Raw genomic sequence first — 26,911 nt, 5'->3', positions numbered from 1 at the left:
ATAAGCCATATATGGACGGCTGTAAGGACAGTGTTAGTGTTTATACATGAATAGTATGTGTCAGTTATAACTTCTCCTATGAAGACGTATTTTATATACACTGTCCTCCACTTATGTGTGTCCAAGGGAGGAATTATAGTTGTTACCAAATACATTAATAAACACTTATATCTGCTCACAGCTACATTATAATTTGTTATAAACCATTATTCAAATGTTTTTATGCTCATTTTAAATTCTAAATCGGTGGATTTCAAGGTAAAGTGGTGCCACTCACATAAATATTAGACTTTTAAAACTCCACTTTCAGTCAGTGGGCAGTTGATGGATTTCTTGACACCAGGTGTATCATTTATGAATTAATTAGTTAATTAACTGCCTCTGTTTGATTTTCTCTCTGGTCTTTTGTCACGTAGGCGAATTCTGTCTTGTCACATCAGTGTACATGTAGCTCAGATCATTTCAGAATGATACAGTTACTTATGAGTTTTTATAAAGTAAGAATGGTTTTTAGTTTTTCAGTTCCAGTTTGTAAAGTTCATGAACTTGTCACAGCAGTACAATGTGTATTTCAGCAGCCTCAGGAGCCACCTACACACAGGTCACACTACATTGCACAGGTTAAAACCCTGGACAGGAGAGGACACGAAAATAATCATGGCTAACCTTCACCCCATTCATGTTGCTGTAGCTGTGGTCTACAGGGTTTGTAGTTTATAAGTCGGGCTGCACTAGAGAAGGACTGTAATGGAAACATGATGAATGTGCACACATGGGAGGCCCCTGCCGGCTGGGGAGGTCTCATTTCCACTGATGGAGAGGAGTGCAAAGACAGGAAGGCTTGTGTATCAGCAGCCAATCAATCAAGGACTTAATGAAGGACACTGGCTGTAGAAGCAGGAGGGATGTGAGGGAGCAGCACTATCAGGCTGAAGGGTCAGTGTCATTAGTAAGCCATATAATCAAATAGAACTCAGACAATTAATTGACTAATCGGTCACAGCCATTTTGGTAATTGATAAATCATTTAGTCATGTTTTACTGGATCTCCTCAAATGTCAGGATATGATGGTTTTCTGAGTGTTATTATGTGATAATAAACTGAATATGTGACTGTTGGTCGGACAAAACAAACAACATGAAATGTCAACACTGGACTTTCGGAAATTGGCAAAATGTTTAATCAATTAACAGAGAAAATAATCAGATTAATTGAGGATGAAAATGATCATTAGGTACAGCTAAAACAATTAGTTGATTCATCAGAAATGATTCAACAGCAAGGATTTCTGAATTAGATGATTAGTTTTGTTTGGGTTTTTTTTTGTTTTATGTAATTGTAAACTGAAGAGGAACAAAACAACATAATTGATAACATCACCTTTTCAATATTTTCTGACATTTTATGGACAAAATTTAGTTAGTTAATAAGTTGCAGCCCTAATCAATTAATTTATGAAATGTCCGAAAATAGTGAAAAATACGCAACTCAACAGCCCAAAACCCAAAGACATTTACAATGATATAAAACAGAAAAGCAGCTGCTTCACTTTTGAGAAGCTGGAATCAGGGAACGTTTGGCATTTTTGTTGATAATGACTTCAATGATTATCAGAGTGGTTGTTGATTAGGTTTCTGTTAACTGATTATATCAATAATCTATTTTATAAACCAAACAATTCATGAATGATAAAAATAAAAAAAAATCCACAGATTAATCGATAATGTAAATTATTGTTAGTTGCATCTCTAGTTCAGTGCTGGTGACTTGGACCTGATAATATATTTTCTTTTCAATAACCACATTGTGCATGTAGCTGATGCAGTGAACTGGCTGAGATCTCTCTCTCTCTCTCTCTCTCTCTCTCTCTCTCTCTCTCTCTCTCTCTCTCTCTGTGGACGTGTGATGCAGGACAGAAACAGGAAAGCATTACAGGCTGCAAAGCTGCCGAGCACTAAAAATAATGAAGTGTTGTCTGTAGCTGATTATGAGTGCTAACATGATTGGTGAAATCAGCTCTTGAGTGTGTGTGTGTGTGTGTGTGTGCGTGCGTGTGCATACGCAAGTATGTGAGGTAATGGTGTTGGTGTGGTGATCTGATCTACATTGTGTACATTTGTCCCCTGTAAGTGTTTTGGACAGAGGATCTGTGACGCACAGCAGCTTCACAAAGTTTTCACTTCACATTTTACACATTTCATTGCATTTGATTGTTAATAGATAAAATTGGGGATTTTGCTCATCAATCTATTCCCATAGCAACAAAGTGAAATTTTTGCAGATGTATTAAAAATCAAAATCTGAAATCTCTCATTTAAAAAAGTACTCAGACCCTTTTGTAGAAGCCTCTTTGGCGGCAGTTACAGCCTCAATCTCTTTGGGTAAGTCTATACAAACTGTGCACACTTGGATCTGGGCAGTTTATCCCCTTCGTCTTGGCAGATCCTCTCAAGCTCTGTCAGATTGGACCTTCAGGTCTTTCACTTTTGTTCTATGGGGTTTATGTCTGGGCTTCCGCTCAAGGACTTGTCCTGAAGCCACAGCGTTGTCTTAGCTGTGTGCTTCAGGTCATGGTCATGAATCCTGGTTCCAAACTTCTTCCATTTCACCCAATTATTGAGGCCCCTTTCTTCATGGGAGCTCAGAGCTTTAGAACTGGTTTTATACCTTTGTCCTGATGTAGATTGATGAGCAAAAATGGCTAATTTATATATTTACAATTAAATCTATAACACAGTAAAGTGTGCACTAAGTGTTGCAGCCACATTTTGTGTGTGTTGAATGAATCGGGATTAGGATATAAAAGTGAGATGGACACATTGTTCCCTTTTACTTTTAACTAACAGGGTGAGTCACAGGCTCCGCTCAACTGATGCAGCACTTCCTGGTACAGATGGGTATTTATCAGGGCGTTCATTAGTGAGATGCAGCGTGTTCATTCAGTTTGGAGAAAACATTTTAGCCAGAGGGACATTTCACCTAAGAGATATGATTACAAAAAGTGCTTGGGGGAACATATTCACTGTGTCTACATGGGGCAATAACAAAACACTGCTTTTTCCTCCTCAGACTCCACAAAGAAGCTGAAGGATGTGCTGGACGAGTTTCATGGCGAAGGAGTCCTCTCCAAATACAACCCAGAGCAGGTGTGTCTGCACCACACTTCCTGACTCCATTATCCTTCTTCATCTTTTTTTCTGTCACATTCTGGTCGATGTTCTCTCTCTCTCTCTGTCTTGCTCACACTGTGTCACAACTGCTGCTTTTGCGCACACAAACACATGGCGTGACGTCATTGGTTACTCTGATTCAGTGTAAAACCAATCACAGAAATGCTTAGTCATCCCCCTCCCCTCCGTTTTTAAATAAAGGCTGTGATGGAGACACACCCTCCGCACTAACTTTGTCACCTGACGTCAGCAGATCAGCTCCCAGCTGAACCGTAGACTGTGGTGGCTGCAGCACTTTTATACCGTCGTCTGGGCTTTGTCTCTAATTTCTTTGCTTTTTACAGCTTTGACTCTCTTCACGTTCTCTGTCTCTAACATACATTATTACCCGCCTTGTAAACTATAATAATAATAATCACTTGCCAATTACTTGTAACTTTGCGTACATGATTTGATCCTGTTATAAACATTCAGGAGACGCAGTGAGAGTCAGTGAAAATTTCACTTCTGCTTCTCACCTTTTTGTCTTTTTTTTTTTACTTCGTCTGTGTCTTTGTTGTTTTGTTTGTTTGTTTGTTTGTCAGCAGAATCACAAAAAGATTACTGAGCCGATTTGCACCAAACTTGGTCGAGGGATGGGACATGTATCAGGGAAGAACCCATTACATTTTGGGGCAGATACGGATCATTTACTTTGAATTAGAATTTTTTCTCTGAAGTCTGTTGTGTGTTGTTCGACACTGGCCTTGGGGGAGGTCTCTGCTCTAGTGAGTGTATTTTCTAGTTTGTCTTTGTCGTCGCATGGTGTAAAAGTATTATTATCATCCAGCTCGGAGGAACAGTGTGAAACAGACTGATGAGCTTTGATTTGTTTGGTTTCATTGATCGTCACCTTTCGCGTTGGTCAGTGGGGAGAAAGTTTTGATCGCAGAAGACTGAATTCAAAATCTACATTTAAAGGCCACTCTTACTGGTGTTTCAGAAATGTTTTGAGCCCTGACTTGAGCCCTGTTTAGTGTCACAGTTATATACTGTACATGTGAACTGACTGGCTTTATTGCCTGTGTTTATGTCACTGTGGGGCCAAATCAAGAGAAAATGTGATTCAGAGCCACAATACAATGGCATCTAATTAAAGAAATCCAGCTGTGTGTCCACTGATGTGTATAATGTATCCTGGATACTTGCTGGATGAAGGAAGGTTTCCTTTTTCCACAGCATTGATGTGGTGTGCTGCTCTAATTAATGAAGTAAAGTATGTACAGTTTGATCAGTTAATCAATGTGACCTGCTGAGCTGAAACGGACCGATCCTAGCACATCTTATCTCGTGATCTGATCAGTATCCAAGTAAACAAGCGGCCATCACTGTGGTGGCATCACATTTTAGCCACTCTTGCCCAGAAATGTACCTGTAGAACCTGTTAAACATTTACTGAATATAATAATTCAAATGCATAAACGTAAACATTTCAGTTTAGCCCAGTTTTAATAAACGGCTGGACGTCTTCTCACCGGCACATGACCTTGCTGAGCTGTACTGCTATCAGCTGCTGCAATAATAAACTTCACCACAAAGTCAATAATGTAATTAATCTCCATTTAAAATCCTGACGTTTTGTCTAAAAAACATAATCTCAGAATATACCTGCAGATGTTACACCCTGTCAGCATGCCACAGATTTATACTGCAGGGCAAGAAATTATGGATCGCAAGTTTGTTGATTTTATAATCATAAACTAGCAAATAATACAGATTAGTTCCATCGTTTTTACATCTGTAGAGGTCAGACGAAGTTTAATCATCTGACATAATCAATTTCACATTATTGTTCTGAGAATGACCTTATATTTATATGTAGGAGGGCAATAAATGACCGTGATTGGCCCAATTATAATCATAATCATAATAATATTAATAAAAGCTGAAGAGCGTTATCAGTAAAGAGCCATAGAATACAAAACCAGAGTATATTCATTTGATGTTTATGATAATCTGATACCCTTCTTCCTCTTAGTTTCTTTTCTTGAGTCCCCTCCTCCTCCTCTTCCTCCTCTTCCTCCTCTCTTCATTATCACCTCCACCCTGCTCTAAGTTCCTCCTCAGTATCACTGATGACATGACTAACAGCCCGGCCGGACATTTGGCGCCACAGGAACCAGAATTATGTTCACGTGGGCTGTCTTAGGCTACGCTTGTCACCTGGCGCCACAATGACCACCACGGCCCTGCTTCTGCCATGTATCTGTGTGTGTGTGTGTGTGTGTGTGTGTGTGTGTGTGTGTGTGTGAGAGAGCGGGTGTGTACATGTACCTCTGATGACTCATCGGTGCATTGTGCCAGCTGTAGTGGAATCTACTCGGACTACGACCTCGGTTTCTTTCCACTCACTGATTTTATTTAGCTCATTTTAAACCAAACTATGATCCTGTCTCTTCTGAGGGAGTTTAAAAAGCTGATTAAGGACAACAGAGAACAATGACTGACACTTGCAGCTGTCAGCAGTGTTCAGTTTTCTCCATTGACAAACAGTAGCGCCATAATCTTCAGTGATTGATGAGTGACAGAGCGACAGAGGCTGCGCATTAACACCCACAGGGTTTCCCTTCACTTGAAGACTCCATACCCATCAGGCACGACCAACTTAGCACCATGTCATGTAGCTGTGCATAACTGATGTCACATAAAATCATTTCATCTACATCGTGACGGTGGTCAGCATGAAGCAGTTTGGAAGCACATGTAAAGCTGTGTTTCTCTGTCTGATAGAAGTTGTTGTGAATGTGCCAGAAAACACCAAGAAACTATGTGTTATAAGAAACTATGTGTTATATTGCGACAGTTACTGCACCATTCAAACAATACAAAAATGAAAATGGCTGAAAATCAAACAAGAATACGAAAATCCATATAGAAATTATTTGACAGTATTTTTTTTAATTACTTTGAGCGTTTTCTAACCTGTCTGTCCTCATTGCATCACTATAAGTTGTTGTTAAATTGTTGTCTTCTTGCAGCTTTTGCATCAGTGGGGCATAAAACTCTTGAAAATCAGGTTCCTTTCTTAAGCTAAAGCACATCCCAGGTTCTTATCCTCCTCTGTTCATGTGTTGCCTGCAGCTCCTCTCAGACTGCGCTAAGGTGATTGCAGCTTACCACAAATGGCGTTCTAATTTTTTCAGTCTGATAACATTGTTCTTCAGATGGGCAGACCTGCTCTGCCGATCTGGGGTCTAGACAGGGACAGTAGCCAACTCCATACCCTGCCCTGAAATGAGAAAAAAAAAAAGATGAAGTGAACCGTGTAAAAATGTGTCGTAGCTGCCCTCAGGGAATATTTACAGATTGGCAGCCTTGAGTGTGAGCCCGTCTCGTGGGGGAGATAATCGTTGGCTAGACTCAGGGGTGAACGTGTTTTCCAGGGGGACGAGATCTTACTCTCAGGGCAATCTATCAAAATATGAACACAGCTTTTTGTGTGTGTGTGTGTGTGTCTGTGTGTGTGTGTGTGTTTTCTATGGCAGTGTGGATCAGTATATTTATCTGAACCTGCCGTGCTAAACGATGCACAGCAAATTAAAGCCTTGTGGTTTATTTGGCCAAATAAGGAGAGGAGAGTTGATATGAATGATGCCTGGCTGGGTTAGGTCAACAGTGTTGGGCCGAGGGAGGAGGATCCTCATCACGCCATGTTCTTTTATGACGGGCGTCAGTTATAGCAGCTCCAAGCCCGACGAACAGAAGAATATTAGAAGCATATTTCCACTAAGTCTTGACGTGCAAAAGGGATCAGCTTCACTTTTTCCTATTTTGGTGTGAATCAACTGTTCCCTGAGAGGAGAAGGTTAGAGTTAGACTGTAATGCAGTCTTATTATGTTTGTTTAGCTTATTTGCATTTGGTTGCACCAGATCTGTTTAAGCCTTGGAGGAAATCTTGACCACATCAACACCGAAAGTGGATTTGGCAAACACTTGTGGTACTGATGTGAGCGTATGTTAAACAAATAGTTCAGCCGGACTGACATGACAATACAGTTTATTAATGTTGGGAAAAAGAGAGTTTAGGTCTCATGTGTAAGGTTACAGAGGACTCTAGGGTGGTCCCAGGTAATAAGTCACCTGGATATGGCAGAACAAAGTTTATTAACCTGTCACCAGTCATTACATCAGGTACTGGCTCAGACATTTTGGATTTATTACGTGGGGGGCCTGGTTACTAACGGTGGTGGAGAAATAAAAAGACCACAAATAGATAATAAAAGCACAGATGTATTGAACCAGATCAGTTGGGCGTGGCTTCAGAAAAAACAGGGGAAATAAACTGATAACATGATTTGTCAGTAACCTCACAAAGAGGCGGAAAATTGCATCGATCCAAATGTTCAATTTCTTTATCCATAAAATCATGGTGATAAAATCCTCCCATCCTGATCAAGCAGCTCTCATTACAGAACCTAAGACATAAATACACAGAACATAAAACCACAGATAAAACAAGGTAAAGCTACAAGAGTTTCCACAATAAAAGCCAGGTCGTTAAATGTTTGTTTGGGAACTAACAGTGGGACATGTACAGATGACGATAGAAGGAAAAACACTGGTGTATCTACTAATATTATTAATACATCATGATTTTTTACTGGTGTTGTTGTAGTTGTTGGTTATAGTCGACTCCACAGGATGTAAAAGCTTTCAGCTTAATTTAAGACCCCTGAGAATAACCTATTTTTATGAAGGTTGTTCCTTAAAAACAATCAAGTTTATTTCTTATTCATTGCACAAATACACAATGACTTTAGTGAGATTGTTTTCAAATTCCAATGTATGGTGTTCTCGATAGTTCTTTGGTGTCTACTGGTTCATAAGACGTGATTCCTTTTAATTACCAGGAATGATAAAACCATGTTGTTACTGTACCTTTCTGCATGTGCTTCTCCGTTCACTGTGACTGACGAGCACCAGGAAGCATTCACTTCTCTTTTTATTGTCTAATGTCATCAAAAGTCCACCAGACTGCAGCTGCAAATTCAGATCTTCTGTCCAACATGCTGCTGTTGTGCCAAATGAGTTTTAACAATGGCTTATTGTTGGTCGTGGTTATTTTAGTCGTGCCAGTAAGTCGTGCCAGTGAGCCGGCGAGCACAATACAACAGGTGCAGGTTAATCACAATTGCAAGTCTGTATGTCTGCGTCACAGTGCATCATACCTGCGCTTATGTGATTGCCTTTAATTTGAAATGTGGTCATGATTGCCTTTTGTAAGGGCTGAACTGTGCAGTCAGACGGTCTCAGGCTGTGACTGAGTGTGCATGAGTGAGTGCAGCACAGTAAGAACCAGACAGTCTCTGCAGGACGGAGGAGCAGCCAGCCTGGTCTGCACCCCAACCACAACTACCACCACCATCATCATCATCTTCACTGAACATGTTACCTCACACAAAGTAGCTAACCCCTTCTCTTCTTCTACCCACTCCTCCCTCGCTCTTTCCTCCTTCCTTCCTTCCTTCCTTCCATCCTTCCTTCCTTCCTTCCTTCTTTCCTTCCTCCTCCTCTCTTCTCTTCACTCGTCCAACTGTTAAACAGAAGCAAGACGTTCTCAACCAAGTAAGCCTCAGCCCGGCGGGCTCTGCATGCTGTGTGGTGTCTGTGTCAGCAGACTGCATGCACATTCTGTCCACTAACATAACATTACCCCGCCTTATCCGCTACAGATGGTCTGTCACCCTGCCAGAGGGGAAAGGGCCAAAGTTCATGGGGTCCTTGAGTTCGGTGCTACTATGCACCCACCACATGGCTGTGTGAGGGGCAGCTGAGGGAGGGGGGAGGTAAATGGAAGGAGCATTACATTTTCTGTATTCATCACAACAACTCAGGAATGTTGATATAACATGTGCTGGTGTCTGTATTTCTTTCTTTACATTGTTTTAATTTTTTTTTTTTAATTTTAACTCATGAAGCCAAACGTGGAGGTTTTATCTCCCAGCACCTCCATCCTGCCCTCGCTAACCTCAGAGATCAGTTGACTGGTCCGGCAGACTTTGTGCTGCTGACATTTTACTGACCTTTAAACGGGGACATGCAATAAAATCTACAACAAATGTTTTCATTCAAATGGCTTAAAATCATATTGTCATTAAGCTGTGTCACATTAAAAAAAAAAAAACTGGCATGTCATCACAAATCTTTCATTTCAGGGCCGATCAACTTCAATCGAAAAGTCCATCACACTTTCCTCTTTTCTCATTGTTGTAATAAACCGACCGTCCATCCGTGGTTGGTGTGAACTTCATTCACAAGTGTTCCTCAGTAATCCTGTTAACCTATCTGCTCTTTCCTTTCCCACGCAGCCCATCGACTACGAGGGCTTCCAGCTCTTCATGGCCACTTACCTGGAGAATGACATCCCAGAGGAGCTGTGTCAGCACCTCTTCACCTCCTTCAAGAGCAAGACGGGAGGCTGCTCTCCCGACCAGTCTCGAGCAGGAGCGAGCTTACTGGGTAGGCCGCTTGTGTTTTTGTGGTTGCGTCTTTGAACACCACAGATCACTTAATTTTAGTCATAATCCATATTTCGTGTGATTTGTTTTTGCTGCTACAACACAGCAATGAATCAGGTGTTCATAGCCGTTTCATCCATGAAGTCTTCCACGCTGCGTTTTACTGGTCCTGTATTTTCTAGCCAGTTCCCTGTAAGCTTTCGTCATAGTTCCCTAAACATTTCCTAGTATTAAGCTGTTAATTACCAGGACATCGCTGAGATAGGCCTGTGCAATTTGGTCCTAATTATAAGGCAAATGGAAAAAGTTATAGCTGCCACAGGTAATGTTTCTTCTATTTGAGTTTAAGACAAAAATCTGTCTGTGAAAAACGATTCATAAACAGATGTAAATATCCATCAGAGTTTCCTAGAGAGACTTGTCATGGAGCAAAAATAATATTTTCCAGCTCTTTGACTTTGGTCCACCATGATTGTTGTTAACAACAGAGTTGCTTAGTGAACGTTGATGAAAGATTGGATAAGAGATTTGTTGGCTGCAGAGTTTAACAAACACATATTTTACAAACTTGGAACCAGATCCAAAATGGAACCAGCTATCAGAACACATCTTTAGTTTTTAGTGGGAGCCGTTCCCTGAGAATACATTTCAAAGTGTTTGATTTTTTTTTTTTTAAGTTTTCCTGGTGGGTGAACAACCAGTCAAAAACCACAACAGTTGCTCAGTTAGCACCAAGGAGCAAAAAAAGAAAAATATTGTCAATTCACATGGATTGCCTCTTTGATTGAAATTGTCTCTTTGCACATTAGTCCAAACTGACTCTTTCTGTGTTAAAAAAAAAAACAAAACATATTGAGTTCACACTGACCAGAGCGGAGGTCGAACATCAGCGGGGCGTTACGGGACATCTCTGTGCAGTATGTAAACCCTTCCTGCCTCCATCCTTCCACACGGGTGCTGCGTGGGCCCTGGCTCTGAGCTCTGCCTGTCTGCTCCTCACTGCAGAGCAGCTGAGAAGACAGATGGACTGTTGAATTAGAAATCTATTTCCATGGTTTAACGCTTGTAAAAGTAAGAGGCAGCAAGTGCAGGGACTAAATGTGAGTGACGGCATGTCACTTTGGGTGGCATCAATGGCACCAAGGGTCCCAGTGTCTCAGTTAGCTTAGCGTGTAGCAACCCTTGTCTATAAAATGGCAGAAAATAGTGAAAATTGTCATTTTAATTTTCCAGAGCTGAAGTTTGTTGTAACTAATCATCAGCTCAAAACACAAAGATTCAGTTTGTTGTTATATATGACGAAGAAAGGAAGCAAAGATTCACATTTTAAAAGCTGAAATCTGAGAACGTTTGGAAAATTGACTGGAACGATTCATGAAGGATGATGAATTGTCCATTAATTGACTAATTGTTTCGGCTCTGGACAGTTTATCAGGATACGATGTAAGAGTTTGAAGAGACACTAATCTGATGGTGCTGCCGCTGCTTTTTCTGTTAGTTATGAGCACACTGCACAAAATAAATAAGATATTCTAATGTTGAACTTCTAGTGCTTCTAGTGGAGATTCCTTTTGATCCTCCAGGTGCAAACAAAATACACAAGCAAACTGGTGAGCAACCCCGCTCACGTCCCACCTGCTGCTCGCAGTAAAAAAAGCAAATATATCACGTTCAGGAAGGTTCAGTACAAAACGACGTGATACTGTACGTAATGAATCCAGTTTTCCTTTTTCATCATATTTGAAAAAAAATAAAATAATGAATTGATCAGGAGTTCAGTGGTTGTTGTGGAGTCTGCAGCTGCTTCAGTGTGTGTAGTGTTGCAGCTGATAGAGCCTGCACTGCCACCTGGTGGTGATCGTGAATAATGAGACATGAACCAGGCTGAGCTGATCAAATCCTGTAGTGTCTTCTAGTGATGTTTCTATTGGCTGTTGTGGATTAGATTTATTTTATTTATCATCATCGGCCTGTCATCTACCAGGTGGTTTTTATATCTGCAGCCTCCAGTCAGAACAAAGAGATAAAATGAACAATATTGTCACCGGTTATGCTGCCTGCCTCTTGTCCTATAACACACTGTATAACAGAAGCTCTGTCCACTTATATGATGTGGCTTTCTGCTCCTGACAAAGCATTCAAAAACAGGGTTTTTATTTTTATGCACCTGTTCATAGCAACTATACATGTCCTATTCTTTCTTCACTGATGTTCACTCTCTCTTGCTGCGTCTGTCGCTGTCTTTCCTTTTTGCCCCCGAAACAATGACTGACCGCAGAAGCCCGTTCCATTGATGCAGGCATCTCTATTCAGACCGAAGTGGCCTGTGCCCCCATTACAGGTACCAGTGCAGGCAGACTTGCCCCCTATCACGAGGGTGATGTTGTCTTAACGGGACAACAGTCCTGCTGGCTATAACCTCCTGCTCCCGTGTGCTCTTGTTGTGTCGATGTGAGTTCATGGTATTTTGCCTGTGGATCAGTGGATGACAGTGACTTGATGCTTGGTGAATGGTAACTGTGTCAAGTTTTAACGTAGTGTAGTAACTTTTACCCGCTTCCTGTCCCTCTCTGCGTCCTGATTGTTTTGTATTTGGGCTGTTGTGAAGTTTTACAGTGTTTCTTTATGTTGCTCCTTTCAATGAACCAGCTCTTTGTGCATCTATCACCCCCTCCCCTCACCCTGCACCGCTTGCAGAATTTCTCTTCAATTAATTTCTCCTTCTTTTCTCTCTTATTTTATCGCGTTCATCAGGGATGAACGGGAAAAGCATCCTGTCTGCGATGGGTCGTCACACACCAGAGCACTCCAGCGTGATGAGCACCGCAGGCTCTGGAGCCACCACCTCCCCTTGTTCATCTCGCTCCTCCTCGCAGCGTTCGGGGACAGGGGGCCACACACCTGGGGGGCCCCACCGATCACCCTGCACCCAGGTCAAGACCTCAGAGGGCAGCAGCAGCAATGCCCTGACTCCCAACGCTGGACCCGCCAGGTCGCCAGTGTCCCCCAAACTCTCACCAGGTGAGACTGACAGCAGGTGGTCTCGTTTACTTCTCAGTGGTACTTATTTCTTTATCTCATACAGAGTCACAGTGTTAAACCTGTAGTGTGTCCTGGCAGGAAACCAGTGTGGTTTACTGTGAGGGTGTAATCATACAGTCAGTTTAGGACTTTATAGAACACATGATGCAGCATTCACTGAGAGATACACTCACCATATTGCTAACAACGTTTGAATGAAAACAAAACATGTCTAATACAGTATTATAAAATATTATAAAAATTAGATAAAATATTCTTGATAGTTTCACAGTTTTTAATTTTCTTGAGCTTTGACTGTAATTCATCACCTTGGAAACAGACAAAATATTCTCATCTGTCCTCACTTAAGTTGTTGCCACGTGAACTAACAGTTTTCTGTCGTGTTGTGTGTTTTCTGATTCAAATTAATTTTATTATTTAATATAAAATTTAACGGTTAAATTTTGTCATGTAAGGGTTTTGTTATTAGTATAGCTGCTGACTGCTGATAGAATAAAATCATTGATAGATTAATGCAGTATTGCATATATTATATATGTATATACATTAGTTATTAGTTTAATTATATGTTTGAGTACTGTTTGCAAAATATAGATTCTCTTAATTTAAAAAAGTTTTTCTACAAGCAGAAGAAAACTTCAAGAATAAAATAAAAATTTAAATGTCTGAATATTTATCTAAACACAAGCCACAATTTAAATGTTGATTTTAGGTTTCATTTTTCAGCAACACAAACATTTTCAGTGGTTGACACCTCTGACACTTTATTGGTGGATGGCATTTAATTGTAGCTACTAACATTGAATGTGTGCAGGTAAAACAAGAAGACCCTCAGAAGACATAACTGGTCAGATTTAGTTCATATAGAACAGAGTTAATGTTCGTATTACACCTCCATGATGTGCATATATTGTCATATTTCTGTATTGCAGTATATTGTACCACAGAATATAGTTACAGCAGAACTTACTAAAGTTTTAAATATTAGAATATCATAGGATCCTGGCCTGGTTTTCCTCACCAACATCTATAGCAGTGCTTTATTCACTGGGCCCCATTCCAATGATTACAGAAGAAATCCAATAAAAGTTTATACTTCCTGTTCGCTGGAGACAAACCAGGTGATAGTGAGGTAAGGTGAGGACACCTGTTTGAAAAAGGCCTCCTTTTAGAAGCAACACGAGTAAAGTCGGACTTTTGTTTTGGTCGACATTTGAATGCACATTGGACGGTGCTGTAGTTTTTTGGACTCTAACATGACTCGCTCTGTCCAGGTGCTGCTCACCCAGTTATGGCTTCACAGATCTGTTATCCCTGTCACATGATGTCATATTGTTTTGGTCAGCAGCCTGTGGCATCACCATCCTCTGTCTGCAGTGTAAATAGTGTTTTGTCAACCTGTTCTCCACTGCTCTGTTTTGTCTCTGCCTGTTACGCTGGGATCAGAGTTTTTTTCTGAAACTGTCAGACTAATCCTTAAATGTGTCATTTACTGTCTTCATTGCATTAATTTGCCTCGGCGGAGTGGAGAGTGTGGCGGGTGCTGTGAGCAGGTTTGAACACTTGTGTTGTGCATCGACAGAGAGGAGCCACTCCGAGAAGCATTTGTCACTGCGGAGGAGCCCGTCGCCCCAGAAGGCCCCCCCCCTGCCGTCACCCCAGGTGGTCTTCCTCAAGGACATCGTCTGCTACCTCTCCCTGCTCGAGAGGGGGACGCCGGAGGACAAGCTGGAGTGTGAGTGACGGGGATGGTGGGATGTGGGCGGAAGGGGTCAGCTCCTCTCAGAGGGATATCGAGTGGGAGCAGCTGTCGTATGCAATGTGTGTTTGCGCTCGGGCCGCTAATGCCGCTTGTCTCAATAGCACGTCAGCTCAGGTTGACAGCGAGAGTAATAAGGCTGTTGCCTCCTTCTCTGGCTGCCTCCCCAGGGCTCTAGATACGGCCATTACACCTCCCACACAGGGCAGGTCAGTGACACGCTTAAGCCCTGCTGCGCCCAATTGACTTCCTTAGTGTCTAAGGCTATATTGGTGCACACTGACAAGCATAATCTCTGCTAACTGGTCCCCATGCAACGGTACAGAAGTAGCATGCTGCACTTCTTTAACCCTGTGGCCATCTGGAGGGAGTCCAGGAACAAATGTTAGAGCTTCACAGAGCCACTAATTATCTGACAACATCTGAGTCATCATGGGATCTCTGTTCTCTCGATTCCCTCTAGTCATGTTCCGGCTGTACGACACAGACGGCAACGGGGTCCTGGACAGCTCGGTGAGTGGTCTCTCTTTGCTTCTGTACCCCCTCCCCCTCCCTCCCTACTCCTCCTCCTCCTCCTTCTCTCCTCATCTTCCTCTCTGTGTTTTGTCTCTCACGTTGCCCTTTGCACACAGCAGCTCCAGGAATAGTAACGTGAACACAGCCGTGACAGCATTTGTGTTTACATGAGATCATTTGTAGTGGTTCTGCTCAGTTTAATATTAGCCATGTGCTGAAGCGATCACATAAACAGACGAATAGGTTACATAGGGGAAATTTCACATTTCTCACACCTGTCGTCCGTGTTTGAAATGTGTGAGAGGGGGTTGTTTTAGTCGGAGGTGAAGGTAGGAAGGCTGTTTTCATCTCTCTGCTGTGTCTCTCTTTTCATAGGAGCTAGATCGCATCATCAATCAGATGGTGCATGTAGCAGAGTACCTGGAGTGGGACTCAACAGAACTGAGGCCGGTGAGCAAACACACTCGACTGCAATAAAGTCTGACACACAACAGAAAGACACACACACACACACACACACACACACACCTGAAACCTTGAGTGACACTTAACAAAATGAACAACAAAATGACTCGACACAGTTTGAAACAGCAAGTTGATTCAAAGACCAACGCCTACCTTTACATTTACTCATCTGGCAGATTCTTTTTATACAAATCAACTTAGAACAAACTTGTTAGTCAACTATTTTGCTTTTTGCAACAAAATTACAACGAAAATCTAAAAAAAATGTTTGTGTGTTTTATGCTTATGTAGGAAAGAATAAAGAATTTCATTCTGTCTTATTTAATTTTCATTCACTGTTTCAAGCCATTATATCTTGCGAAGGGAACCAAATCCTGGGTGGAGTGTATCATTAACTCTAACAGTGTTAAAGCTAATTATGAAATGTGCATGTTTATTTAACAGGGACAATGCACAGTACATTTATTGCACCAGCAATATAAACAGCTAAAAGCTCATTTCCGTCTGCAGTTCCTGTAGTAGTGCCGGGATCATGTCTTTTTGTTGGTGGAACATTATTTAACAGAATGATTAATAACGTCAGAGTCCTGCTGCAGTCTGCAGTGTGTAGCTCAGGCAGAGTCTGGGCATTTGACTTTTATCTCTGTGTCTTTAGATACTGAAGGAGATGATGGAGGAGATCGACTACGACCGGGACGGGACAGTCACGCTGGAGGAGTGGATCAGAGGAGGCCTCACCACCATCCCTTTACTGGTCCTGCTGGGCATGGATACGGTACAGATTAGAAACTGGTGTTTTGATTTGTTTTTTCTTTAGTACAAAGGAGCTTTTGTTCTGGTGTTTTTACACTACATTTCCCAGAGGTCAGCTCTCAGTTGGCAGCACTGCCTGAATTGTTCCTCAGATGTTTTCAGTGTATTTTTGGTTGAATCTGAGATAATGGAAGTTTGGAAGGTGACACTCTCTTCTTCGCTGGTGTAATCATGCTGGCTGTTTCTCACGTTGAGATCTGAAGTGTTACCTCTGGAAATTTAGAACATTAGGATATTTCCATGCCATCAGAACTCAAGTGATACTAGATTTTTTTCTTTTTTTCTGATGCTAATAATGTGTTTAAAAACATCTGATGTCTGTTTTAAACTTGAATATTAAATATGTTTGGAAAAGATCCCATAAACATAGAAAATAAACACATCAGAGGTTTCAGGAGAACAAATTATATATTAGTGACATTAAATTACCTCAGAAATATTTTTGGATTTTCTGTTTTTTCTTGTTACTTAATGGCAGAAATATTTACTGTTGCAACAGTGTTACGTCAGTTGCTGCTAAGTGGTAATAAAATGGTAAAAAAAAAAAGTTTCCATGCATCATCCATCTGTTGTTGCCTCTTCCCAGAATGTACAGGAGGACGGGCAGCATGTTTGGCGTCTGAAGCACTTCAACAAACCAGCCTACTGTAACTACTGCCACACCATGCTGCTCGGAGTTCGCAAGCAGGGCCTCTGCTGCTCCAGTGAGTCTCTGTGGCCGCCTGTTGGTCTGTCTGCCTTTTCTCCGTCTGTTTACATCTGCTCGTGTCCATTACTCTCCGCCTCTGACTTCCTCTCCTCTCCATCTCTGTCATTATCTCTTTGTCTGCCCCTCCATCGTTATCTGATTGTCTTCTACTCCCTGCATCTGACTCAAATTTAAGTTGTTTGTGAGGCTGAGTGCCTCTGAGTCAGTGGGTTTTTTTTTTTTCACTTAAAAGTCCTCCCAGTCATCATTAAAAACATTAACAATCCCATTATATGTAATTTCATTACTGATTGAATTGTACCAGAGAGCAGCTCTGGAGGTTGATGTTATTGTCACTGTTGAATTCAAGTACTCACTTATTGTCTGAAATGATCTTTAATGTGGTGAACTTTTTATTAGATTCCCAGCAAACTGTGTTTTCACTTGCACTTATTAAGACGAGAGGCGAGTTTAATGGCGTTAAGCACAAAAGGTGAGGAGTATGTCAGCCGTTGTTGAAGCTGGTTTGTGATGTGTACTGTACTGTTGTTTTCCTCCAGTATGCAAGTACACAGTGCATGAACGCTGTGTGTCCAAAGACATCGCTGCCTGCATCAGCACCTACGCCAAGTCACGTAGACACACCAACGTAAGTACAGACACCACGCGCGAGAGGCTTCATTCTGCACATGCTAACATAGACTGGTGATGCTGATATGGACCGGAGCTACAGGGTAATGAGACTCCAACACTGACCAGTCTGTTGAGCAGACTCCCACTGGCTCTCTGTCCTGTGTAACAGAGCAAGGAGGATCATGGGATGGTCTGTGAGGTCATGCAGGGTTTCTTATCTGGTTACTGTCCTCTGTATTTTAGTGGTGACGTGATCAGGCAGTTGAGGATGATTTCTCTGGCTGAGGTCACATGCTGATTACAATCTGTAGAGCTTTGTTCTTTCATTCAGCTCTGGGTCGTGACCAGAACTCACTGTCGGGCCTCTGGCAAAAACCCACTCCCGTCAATAATCAACTTTTTATTTATTCATTGTTTATTTATTTATTTATTGGGAAAACATGCAGTTTAACATTTGGCTTTTTGAACCTGCATTTGTCTCTAATTTAATTTTATGTATTTTTTAGACCCAAACAATTAATTGTAAAAAAAAGGGAGCACTAAAGCAGGAGCACTAAAGCCTGTGTAGATGTAGATCACAGCAAGCGTGTCAGAAAACTGATCATCTATGCGTTGTGTGCAACAAAGTTCTAGCAAAAAACTTGAAGTCAAAAAAGGAATATTTAGCTTTTTATCTGGCAAAGTAATCAAGTGTCTCAGCTGTTGCGGTTATTTCTTGCTCCATTAAGCGATTCTTTCTTAAAGATAAACAGTGTTTTGGAAGCCGAGGTTTTACTCATCGTAGTTCCCTTTGTTTCAGTAACGTTCAATTTCAGTTTAAACCAGTATTGCACTTTTTAGTGCTTGAATGTATTGTGGATAATTTATGTCCTAAAACCTGCATGATGTTTACATCATTCAGGAAATGTAGCTGCCGAATACAAAATACCACTGAACATCTCTCTCTCTCTCTCTCTCTCTCTCTCTTCTTTCTCTCGTCTCTCCTTCTCTCTCTCTCTCTCGCCCTCTCGCCCTCTCGCCCTCCAGGCTATGCAGCATGTGTGGATGGAGGGTAACTCTCCGACCAAGTGCGACCGCTGTCACAGAAGCATCAAGTGTTACCAGGGCCTCACGGGCCTGCACTGTGTCTGGTGTCAGATCACTGTGAGTTGCTGCCTTATGTAGACACAGGTGAACTCTTACCAGGTAACACTTTTATCTGCAGCGGCCATTTCCAGACTGCCTGTGTTGACCAATAGAAAAGTGTTGTGGTCACACAGATTCATTTTACAGGAGGATTATTATTTCTGCTGTTTATGAAGGTAAATACAATGATATATGGCCATTGTAAAGTCTGACTCTGACTGGGACATCGGGACATTACACTGACTTTTATTAGTTTATTAGATGCAGGTGGCTACACACCAGACAGTCCCACCATAAATCCTCCCACATGAAGGTTTTAATGTTCAGCTTGTGTTGAAACTGTCTGAAGAGGTGTTGATTCAACTTTCTGATCATTTTCTGATCAGGCTGCATGTTAACCGAACCTTGTTCCTAAATTAAATGGTTTTTCTATACAGGGATCAGCCCTTTTTACCGACTCCCCACAGTGCTAACAACTTTATGTCCCCATAATGCCACTAATACATACACTCACACACCTTCACACATTTTACTTGACATTGCGTTTCACATCCACTAGATGTCACCACTGACTTGGAGTTTGCTCAGCAGCGATCCTGCCGTCAGGACGCTCAAGTTCATGAAGCGCTTGTCCTCGTCTCAGCGTTTATAAATAAATCTGCAGAGAAATACACACAGATAACTTTGAGATTGATCCTCTATGGCCTGTCAATCAGTCGATATCGTCCTGTCAGGAGAACAAACTAGAAAGTGTAAAAAGCGTTTTCGTACTGGTCACATTTGATATACTCGGTCTCACAGATGGATCACGCCCACAGTTCTTATGTTTCTGCTTCTCCTCTCCCCTGTAGCTCCATAATAAGTGTGCGTCTAATGTGAAGCCAGAGTGCGACGGGGGAGCCTTGAGGGACCACACTCTGCTGCCCTCGTACATCTGCCCCGTTGTCCTGGTGAGAACGCTTCACTCTGCTGTCCATGTACAAGACTACACACATGCACAATAGAGACTTTGTTCTGCAGAAGAAATCATTCAGTTAAAAAAATCTAATTTTCAAACTGGATGAGTCGACTGTTGTGCTCGTACAATAGACCCCACTCACAACTGTGTTTGTCACTGTTGGCTTAGCCGGTTACTTGAAGAAAGGTTCATAGGTTCCTTGTTGACAGAACAGTGACTGTGGCCAGTTGAATTCACAGTGTGTCATGACAAGGATCAAAAATATTCGTAGAAACATCTGACAGTTAGTTGCCAGTGTGAATAAAATCCTGCAGCTACATGTCAGGAGCTTCAGTTAAACATCAAACATCAGAATGTGATCTCAGTGATTTTGATTGTGGCATGATTGTTGGTGTCAAACGGGCTGGATTGAGTTTTTCGGAAACTGCTGAGTTCCTGGATTTTCACACACAACAGTCTTAAAGGGTTTTTACTCAGACTGGAGCCAAAAACAAAAAAACCACCCAGTGAGCAGCAGCTCTGTGGAGGAAACACCGTGTCGATGAGAGAGATCAGAGGAGATTGGACAGACTGGGCGGAGCTGACAGAAAGGCTACGCTAACTCAGATAACCACTGTTTACAACTGTGGTGAGCAGAAAAGCATCAGAACGAACAACAGGTTCAACCTTGAGGAGCATGGGCGACAACAGCAGAGGACCACGTCAGGTTCCACTTCCTGTCAGCCAAGAACAGAAACCTGAGGCTGCAGTGGACACAGGCCCGTCAACACTGGACAGATGAAGACTGTAAATTCTGCTGAGGCAGCAGATGGTAGGGTCAGAGTCTGGCATGAATCCATGGAGCCAACCTGCCTTGTGTGAACAGTGAAGGCTGGTGGTTGGCGGTGGTGGTGTGATGGTGTGGGGAATGTTTTCTTGGCACCATCAATCATGGTCTGAATGCCACAGTCTATCTGCGTATTGTTGCCGACCATGTTCATCCCTTTACAGCCACAGTTCACCATCTTCTAGTGGCCACTTCCGGCAGGATAATGCTCTGTGTCACAAAGCAAAAGGTCTCAAAACTGCTTTCATGAACAGCACAGTGAGTTCAGTGAACTTCAGATCCTTGTTCTGAACCAGTTCTGTGTAAACAGCTGTTGCAGTCACATGAGGATCCTGCATTGCTTTGCCTGGAGAGAATCAGGAGATTTGGAGCTTTCAAACAACTTATAATTTGTCAGTGTTGTGTGAAGATGAAGTTCGGTTCAGACCAAAACACACCTTAAGTAGTGCTACCAGGGCTGACGTGCCCTGCAGGTGGGACGGCCTGTTTAAAAGTTAATGGCTCCCGGAGAGCTCCCTGTGGAGGTGAACCCGGAGAGTCCCAATGAGAGGGGACCGTGAGGAAGACAGAGAACACACTAGAGGGATCACAGATGCCACCTGGGAACACCTGAGGAGCTCACAAACATTGATAAGCGTTTGGATTATCTTTCTTATCCTGTTGCCAACATAACGTGAATAAGCAGTGGAGAGTGGATGGATTGATGACTGAGCTGCCTGCATTCATGACAAGCTTTCCTCCAACATCTCATACCAGACCTATGACAACCAAACACCTGTCTTGATTTCACACTCGCTGATGATTCTATTTTTGTGATATGACGTCTCAGTTTCTGCCACAAATACATACAAGTTGATTGGTGTCCATATTCACAGAGGGCATACCATCCATTTTTACAAGCGCCTGCAGAACATTTGAAGCTAATTTTTATTTATAAAGGGAATATTTTTGTGCACACGGGATCGCCGTTCCATCAGTGTTCCTCCTTTCACAGGACCGTCAGTCCGTGGTGAAGCGTGGTGAGGGGGAGTCTCCGCCCAGCACCAGCCCTGACGACACCAATCAGACTTTCAAATTCTCCCCTGGGGACGGACAAGCACTTCAGGTACGCCAGTCTGTCACCCAGCAACGATTCATCCTTCATCCTGTAGGTCGTTGAAGTGATCACTCAAAGCTGGTTAGCAGATGCCTGATTCTGTTTCTCCCTCCGTGTCTGTAGATCACCCCGCTCCCAGGTACGCATCCGCTCCTGGTCCTGGTCAATCCCAAGAGTGGAGGGAGGCAGGGGGAGCGGTAAGTTGGGCCTTCTGCTGTGGTCACATGGTCTGCTCCAATATTTACACTCTAAAGCCTGATCGGGTTATAGGTTAAGGATCTGTAAAGCTCATAATTTTAAAGTTTTTTATAGTTTTTTAAGTCTTGAAGTTGTGTTTATTAGTCGGTTTTTGGGTTGATTAGTTAAAAGAATTCATAAAAAAGAAATCAATCATTCAAAAACTCATTTTTTTTCAAACATTTTTCTTTTAAATGTATTACAGAACGAAAACAAAAAAAAAAGATAACTATGTCCTAATAGTTTTTTTTCCCTTTATTACTTTCTTTTATGTTTTTGTTTTCCTTTTCCATTGAACATATCAGTTTAAGCTTTTGCATTTAACCTTTTAGTTTTAGCAGTTTCTTAGAAGCTTGTCTTTTCCATTTTAGGAGATTGAATTTTACTGTGAATTTAAAAATTGGCATTTTGTTTATTTTAGCATCAATTTGCCTTTTAACATTTAATCATAGATGGGATAGTGTAATATAATAGTAGTTTATTTATCACTTTCCCTTTTAATCTAAAATGTTTCTGTTTAAATTTAATTCTGTGTGGAATGATCCTCGTTAAAAACACTCCAGATTCACCTCTGATTCATTCATGTTTTCTTTTTTGTGATTTTTGGAGGACTCTGTTAGCAGCTCTTTCTTTTTCCCCATTTCCCACTTTCTCCTTCACTTTTCATTAACTGAATAATTTCCTGGGTCACCAACAGGAAACAAGACATTTAGACTGTGCGCTGTAAAGATAATTTATATATCAAGTGCAGCATCTTCCTGTGGTGGATGTTCTGAGGAAGCAAACCACAGAATCACTTACAGCATTTGGACGTAGTGGTAACCAGTGGTAACAGATATAGTGTGATTGAATCACACTATTATTAGAGGTCTTATTAGAGATCTTTAGGGATGTTATCAGGAAATGACAGCAACTGATTTCTGTCACAGAGGGCACCTCAGTCTCTTCACCTCCCTGCTGTCACTCTGAACACTGTCATTTATTGATGAAGAGGTTTTTGCTAGTGGCAAATAAATGTCATGTATTCATTGTTGCATTTCTCCCCACCTCCCTCACAACAGAGACCAATCACACCCTGTTGCTCTGCCTCAGCCTGAAACATTACCATAGCAACATGGTCTTAATTACCATTAGAAAGGAAATTATCTTCTATTAATAAACACAAAAAACATTTTTGAACAGGAAACCAGAAACTATTGTTTTGCTATTTTTATCAGCATGAAAATTGAAACCTTTTATTTTGTTTGTATGGTTTAATTGATGAACTTATCAGAAGCTGTATAAGCTTCTCTATTATTGTTAATTACATATCAATACCCCATGTCCCTTTCTGTATCATACGTTTCTAATTCACAAAGCTTAGCCATCTATTCGCTCGGTTATATAAATGCATTCCAGCAGCCTAAATAAACCGGCTGGTCTCCTGTCAGATATTAGAAACCCTTCAGGAATTAATAAAATTACCTGCGTGAGACGTTCATGAAGATGATTGTGCAGGCTTCAATGAGCGTTTTATGTAACTCTCACAAGGCTACAGGAAACTGCCGTGTCGACACACAGCTCGCTAACACACTGACAGTTTGAGAGAGCAAAAATATCATAGATGGAGGAGTGAAGAGCAGGCAAACTAAAACTCTCCACTTCTTTCTCTCTTTCATATCTAGTCTCTTCTTCTTCTTCTTCTTCTTCTTCTTCTTCTTCTTCTTCTTCTTCTTCTTCTTCTTCTTCTTCTAAACTCTGAAAAGATCAATTCTGTTCAATTCAGGCAGAAACTGCAGCATCACTTTAGACTTGATTATTTAAGATGTGTGTTGAGGTTGTGCAGGAGCTATTTCACATGCTTTGAGTGAGATGATGCTCACACTGGCAGCACCTTTCCATAAGATTGATTATTATAGAAAAATGAACCTGACATATGTGTGTTTTGTTTCTCTGTAAACTTATATAAAGATCGATTCCATCAAGTCATCCTTGCAGAGTTTCTTTGCTGTACACTGTTATATTCTGCAGTTGTCAGAGAAATGTGGTGATTCTTTGGTTGTTATCCAAAATGGTGGTTCTGATCACGGCCAATTTGTAGCTTTGACGGCCAAAGACAGCCTGCAACTCTGACTGTGTCAGAAATTTGGGAACATTCATAGGAAGGTTTTTCATTTTCTGTGTTTCATAATGTTACTGTCGCTATGAACCGCATCTACAAACCTGCCACAACTCAGACACGCACAGGACGACTCCGAGACACAGGTGAAAAGTCCAAAATGTTCACCTTTATTTAAGGGTAGTAGAGGGAAGAGCAGGTAAGGAGCAGCAGGCAAAAAGACAGAAAGGGAACAGGCAAAAGGCAAAGTCCAAAAACACGCAGGAGGTCAAAAACTGGCAGGCAAAGACAGGTAAACACGAAAAGAGGCTGAGATGGCACAATAGACGATCTGGCAGAGTACAAGTGGAAGTGGATGGTATATATACCAGGGAGCTAATGAGGGAACAGGCAACAGGTGACTGGAACGGCTTCCAGGGCTGAGGTTACTGCAGGTCAGGTGGGAGCGGCAAGGTCTGAAATGACTTGACATTTGGTGACTGATGGCAGAGCAGGCGGAGAGTGAATGAATGACTGAATAAACTGTGACACAAAGCAGCCAATCAGAGAAAAAGCATAACATTTTCTAATTTAAAAACACAGCCCCCACTGCGGCCAAATCTTTCATTTTTGAGCTGCATTTTCTCCTTTCTAATTTTTACTTTCGCCACGTTCGTTTGTTTGTTGGTTTGTTTATTTGTCACCAGCATTCCTCAAAAAGTACTGAACTGATTTGCACTGAACTTGGTGGATTCAATTTTGGTGCAGAACCAGATCATTTACTATGAATTAGAATTTTTTTTTTTTCTCTCGGAGGTCTGGTCTATGTTGTTTGACATTGGCCTTGGTGGAGGTCTGTGCTCTATGAGTGCCCTTCTATTTGCTATTTATATCATAGAACCCCAGGAAGAGTGGTATGTAGTATGTAAGAGCCTCAAGAGTTTAGAAGAGAATTAGCATATTACATCTGTCACTCTATTTCCTCCCCCTCTCTTCTTCCAGGGTACTGAGGAAGTTCAGGTACCTACTAAACCCCAGGCAGGTGTACAGTTTGGACCGAGGGGGGCCAATGGTCGGGTAAGTCTGCTGCATTCATCCTATCACTGACTTTCTTTATGTTAGCGAATGGATAGAGGACACTGTTTATCATATGGGTTGTTCATGCTAGTATAAGGAGGACATACTTTTGTTTTCTGTCCTTCAGAACATGGTGAAAGACCCAAATTTACTTATGTTTTAACTTAAAAGATATGAAACAGATATCAATATATCAACTGTAAGGCTCCTCTCGACAGGATTTATTTCTTCAGGTGAGAGTTGTTTCATGTCCTGATGAAATATTTATCATGTCTTGTTAGGGCTTTAGAAAACTTTGGGGTCTTTTCAGCCTGTTAGAGCGTTTTGAAAAAGTCTGCAAACTTTATCTATCAGTGGATAAAGAGTTGATATAAAGAGCCAGACTCAAAGAAATAAAGCTGTCATTTATTAATAGATGAAAAGCAGAGGTGCTGCTGATTTATTTTACAGTGACTTTAAGCTGATGAATAAAAAGCAGGAAGGCTTTATAGTTGGTTATTGTTCAGTCAGGGAGGTGTTCTGTTAAACCACCTCTTTACTTCATGTCAGACTAACCGCTGTGGAGGTTGGCGAAGGAGAATGGGACCACTGCATTACTGCCGTGGTGTGCATTTGACCTCTTGACAAACACACACACACACACACACACAAACAAACACACTCACATGCGTCAGAGCTGAGCACAGCTTGTACTTTAAAATTAATGCTGTTGCGCTTTGTGTCCATTCACGGAACAAAAACGCCCTACGCAGCACAAGCGCTGTAAATGCTTTACCTTGAAGGTGAATCTCTCCCTCCACCATCCTTTCACTTCTATTTGTGTGACTCTCCCCCCTCCCTCGTCTCTCTCTCTCTCTCTCTCTCTCTCTCTCTCTCTCTCAGTCACGGCAAACAGAGCTGCTGCCCTCGAGAGCCCATTGTAGGAAAAACGACCCAATGACGCACTCAGGTCTTAGGGGAGAATGCTGTAGATGATACATGCGGCGTCAAGCACAAAGACTCTTACTCTGGGAGAGATGTCAGTACTTGTGATGTGAGACTCAGCCCTTTTTTTTTTTTGGACATTTAGCTTTGGTAAAATCCTCAGAAGCTACAGCTTAGCTGCAACACAACTGAGTGAAACAACTAAGTTTTTCGTCAGTGAAGTGAAGAATCCATGTTTACCTGTTGGCTGAATAAGCTTCCCCCAAGTCACTACTAGGACAATGTGATGTTTCAGCCTTCCTGAGAGCATTATGTTGTGATTGGGACTTTCAGTAATGATGTGATTATTAATGAAGAAGCTCCTTTGTTGTGCTCAACTCCGTTGTTTGTTGTTTCAAGTGCACATGGTCTGTTATTCCAGTAACACCAGTCTGGGTGGTGCAGGGGCTCTTTCATATCTAAAATGAGGTGATGTAATGCTGTTATTGCCGAGCTGTGGGAGAGCGGTGCTGGTGCTGCTGAGAGAGGCTCGACAGTACGCACAAGTGAATATAAACACATGCACACAAATAAACACATGGGGCTGGATGTGTCACGTAGAGGGTTAACCTGCTCTCAGTTGAACTCTCCACAACTGTTACCATGGGCTCCCTAGCAACAGGCTCAGCAGGCTTTGAGGTGAGAGGCAGCTCTACTCTGAGAAATTTGTTTAGGGAGCGCAGCTCGCTCGCTTTCTCGCTCGCTTGCTCGCTCGCTTGCTCTCTCTACCACCAGTCATTGTTTCAGTCCATTAATACAAACCTGCCTTTGGCTCTTTGTTGATGCACATGTCTCTCCTCAGCTTGTCATACATAACACATGGCCACAAACAGTCAGGATTAGGCGTCTTAATTAAAAATTTTATGCCAACGCAGACGGGTTTTGGTTGGATGTGATACTCAGCTCCATGTTGTGAAAATGTCCCCACGGCCAGTTTGTAGTTTGTGTGTGTGGCCGTTAGAGAGGG

The 26,911-nt window shown here is 41.9% G+C and overlaps 1 protein-coding gene across 1 annotated transcript in view; it reads left to right on the top strand.

Moving 5' to 3' along the window:
- Nucleotides 1-26,911, top strand: part of LOC111218180 (diacylglycerol kinase beta-like) — a 98,418-nt gene that overhangs the window by 19,989 nt on the left and 51,518 nt on the right. The window contains exons 3-18 of the mRNA XM_022740336.1: nucleotides 3,071-3,147; nucleotides 8,756-8,776; nucleotides 9,520-9,670; nucleotides 11,948-12,010; nucleotides 12,424-12,690; nucleotides 14,294-14,446; nucleotides 14,934-14,983; nucleotides 15,362-15,436; nucleotides 16,107-16,226; nucleotides 16,851-16,968; nucleotides 17,513-17,601; nucleotides 18,612-18,728; nucleotides 19,562-19,660; nucleotides 21,489-21,599; nucleotides 21,714-21,787; nucleotides 24,907-24,981. Coding sequence (XP_022596057.1) covers nucleotides 3,071-3,147; nucleotides 8,756-8,776; nucleotides 9,520-9,670; nucleotides 11,948-12,010; nucleotides 12,424-12,690; nucleotides 14,294-14,446; nucleotides 14,934-14,983; nucleotides 15,362-15,436; nucleotides 16,107-16,226; nucleotides 16,851-16,968; nucleotides 17,513-17,601; nucleotides 18,612-18,728; nucleotides 19,562-19,660; nucleotides 21,489-21,599; nucleotides 21,714-21,787; nucleotides 24,907-24,981 — 1,660 coding nt within the window. The remainder of the gene's footprint in view (nucleotides 1-3,070; nucleotides 3,148-8,755; nucleotides 8,777-9,519; nucleotides 9,671-11,947; nucleotides 12,011-12,423; nucleotides 12,691-14,293; nucleotides 14,447-14,933; nucleotides 14,984-15,361; nucleotides 15,437-16,106; nucleotides 16,227-16,850; nucleotides 16,969-17,512; nucleotides 17,602-18,611; nucleotides 18,729-19,561; nucleotides 19,661-21,488; nucleotides 21,600-21,713; nucleotides 21,788-24,906; nucleotides 24,982-26,911) is intronic.

This window comes from Seriola dumerili, unplaced genomic scaffold (genome assembly GCF_002260705.1).
Source record: "Seriola dumerili isolate Sdu_G_001 unplaced genomic scaffold, Sdu_1.0 BDQW01000052.1, whole genome shotgun sequence".
NCBI lineage: Eukaryota > Metazoa > Chordata > Actinopteri > Carangiformes > Carangidae > Seriola > Seriola dumerili.
This window is presented reverse-complemented; position numbering and strand designations above follow the sequence as displayed.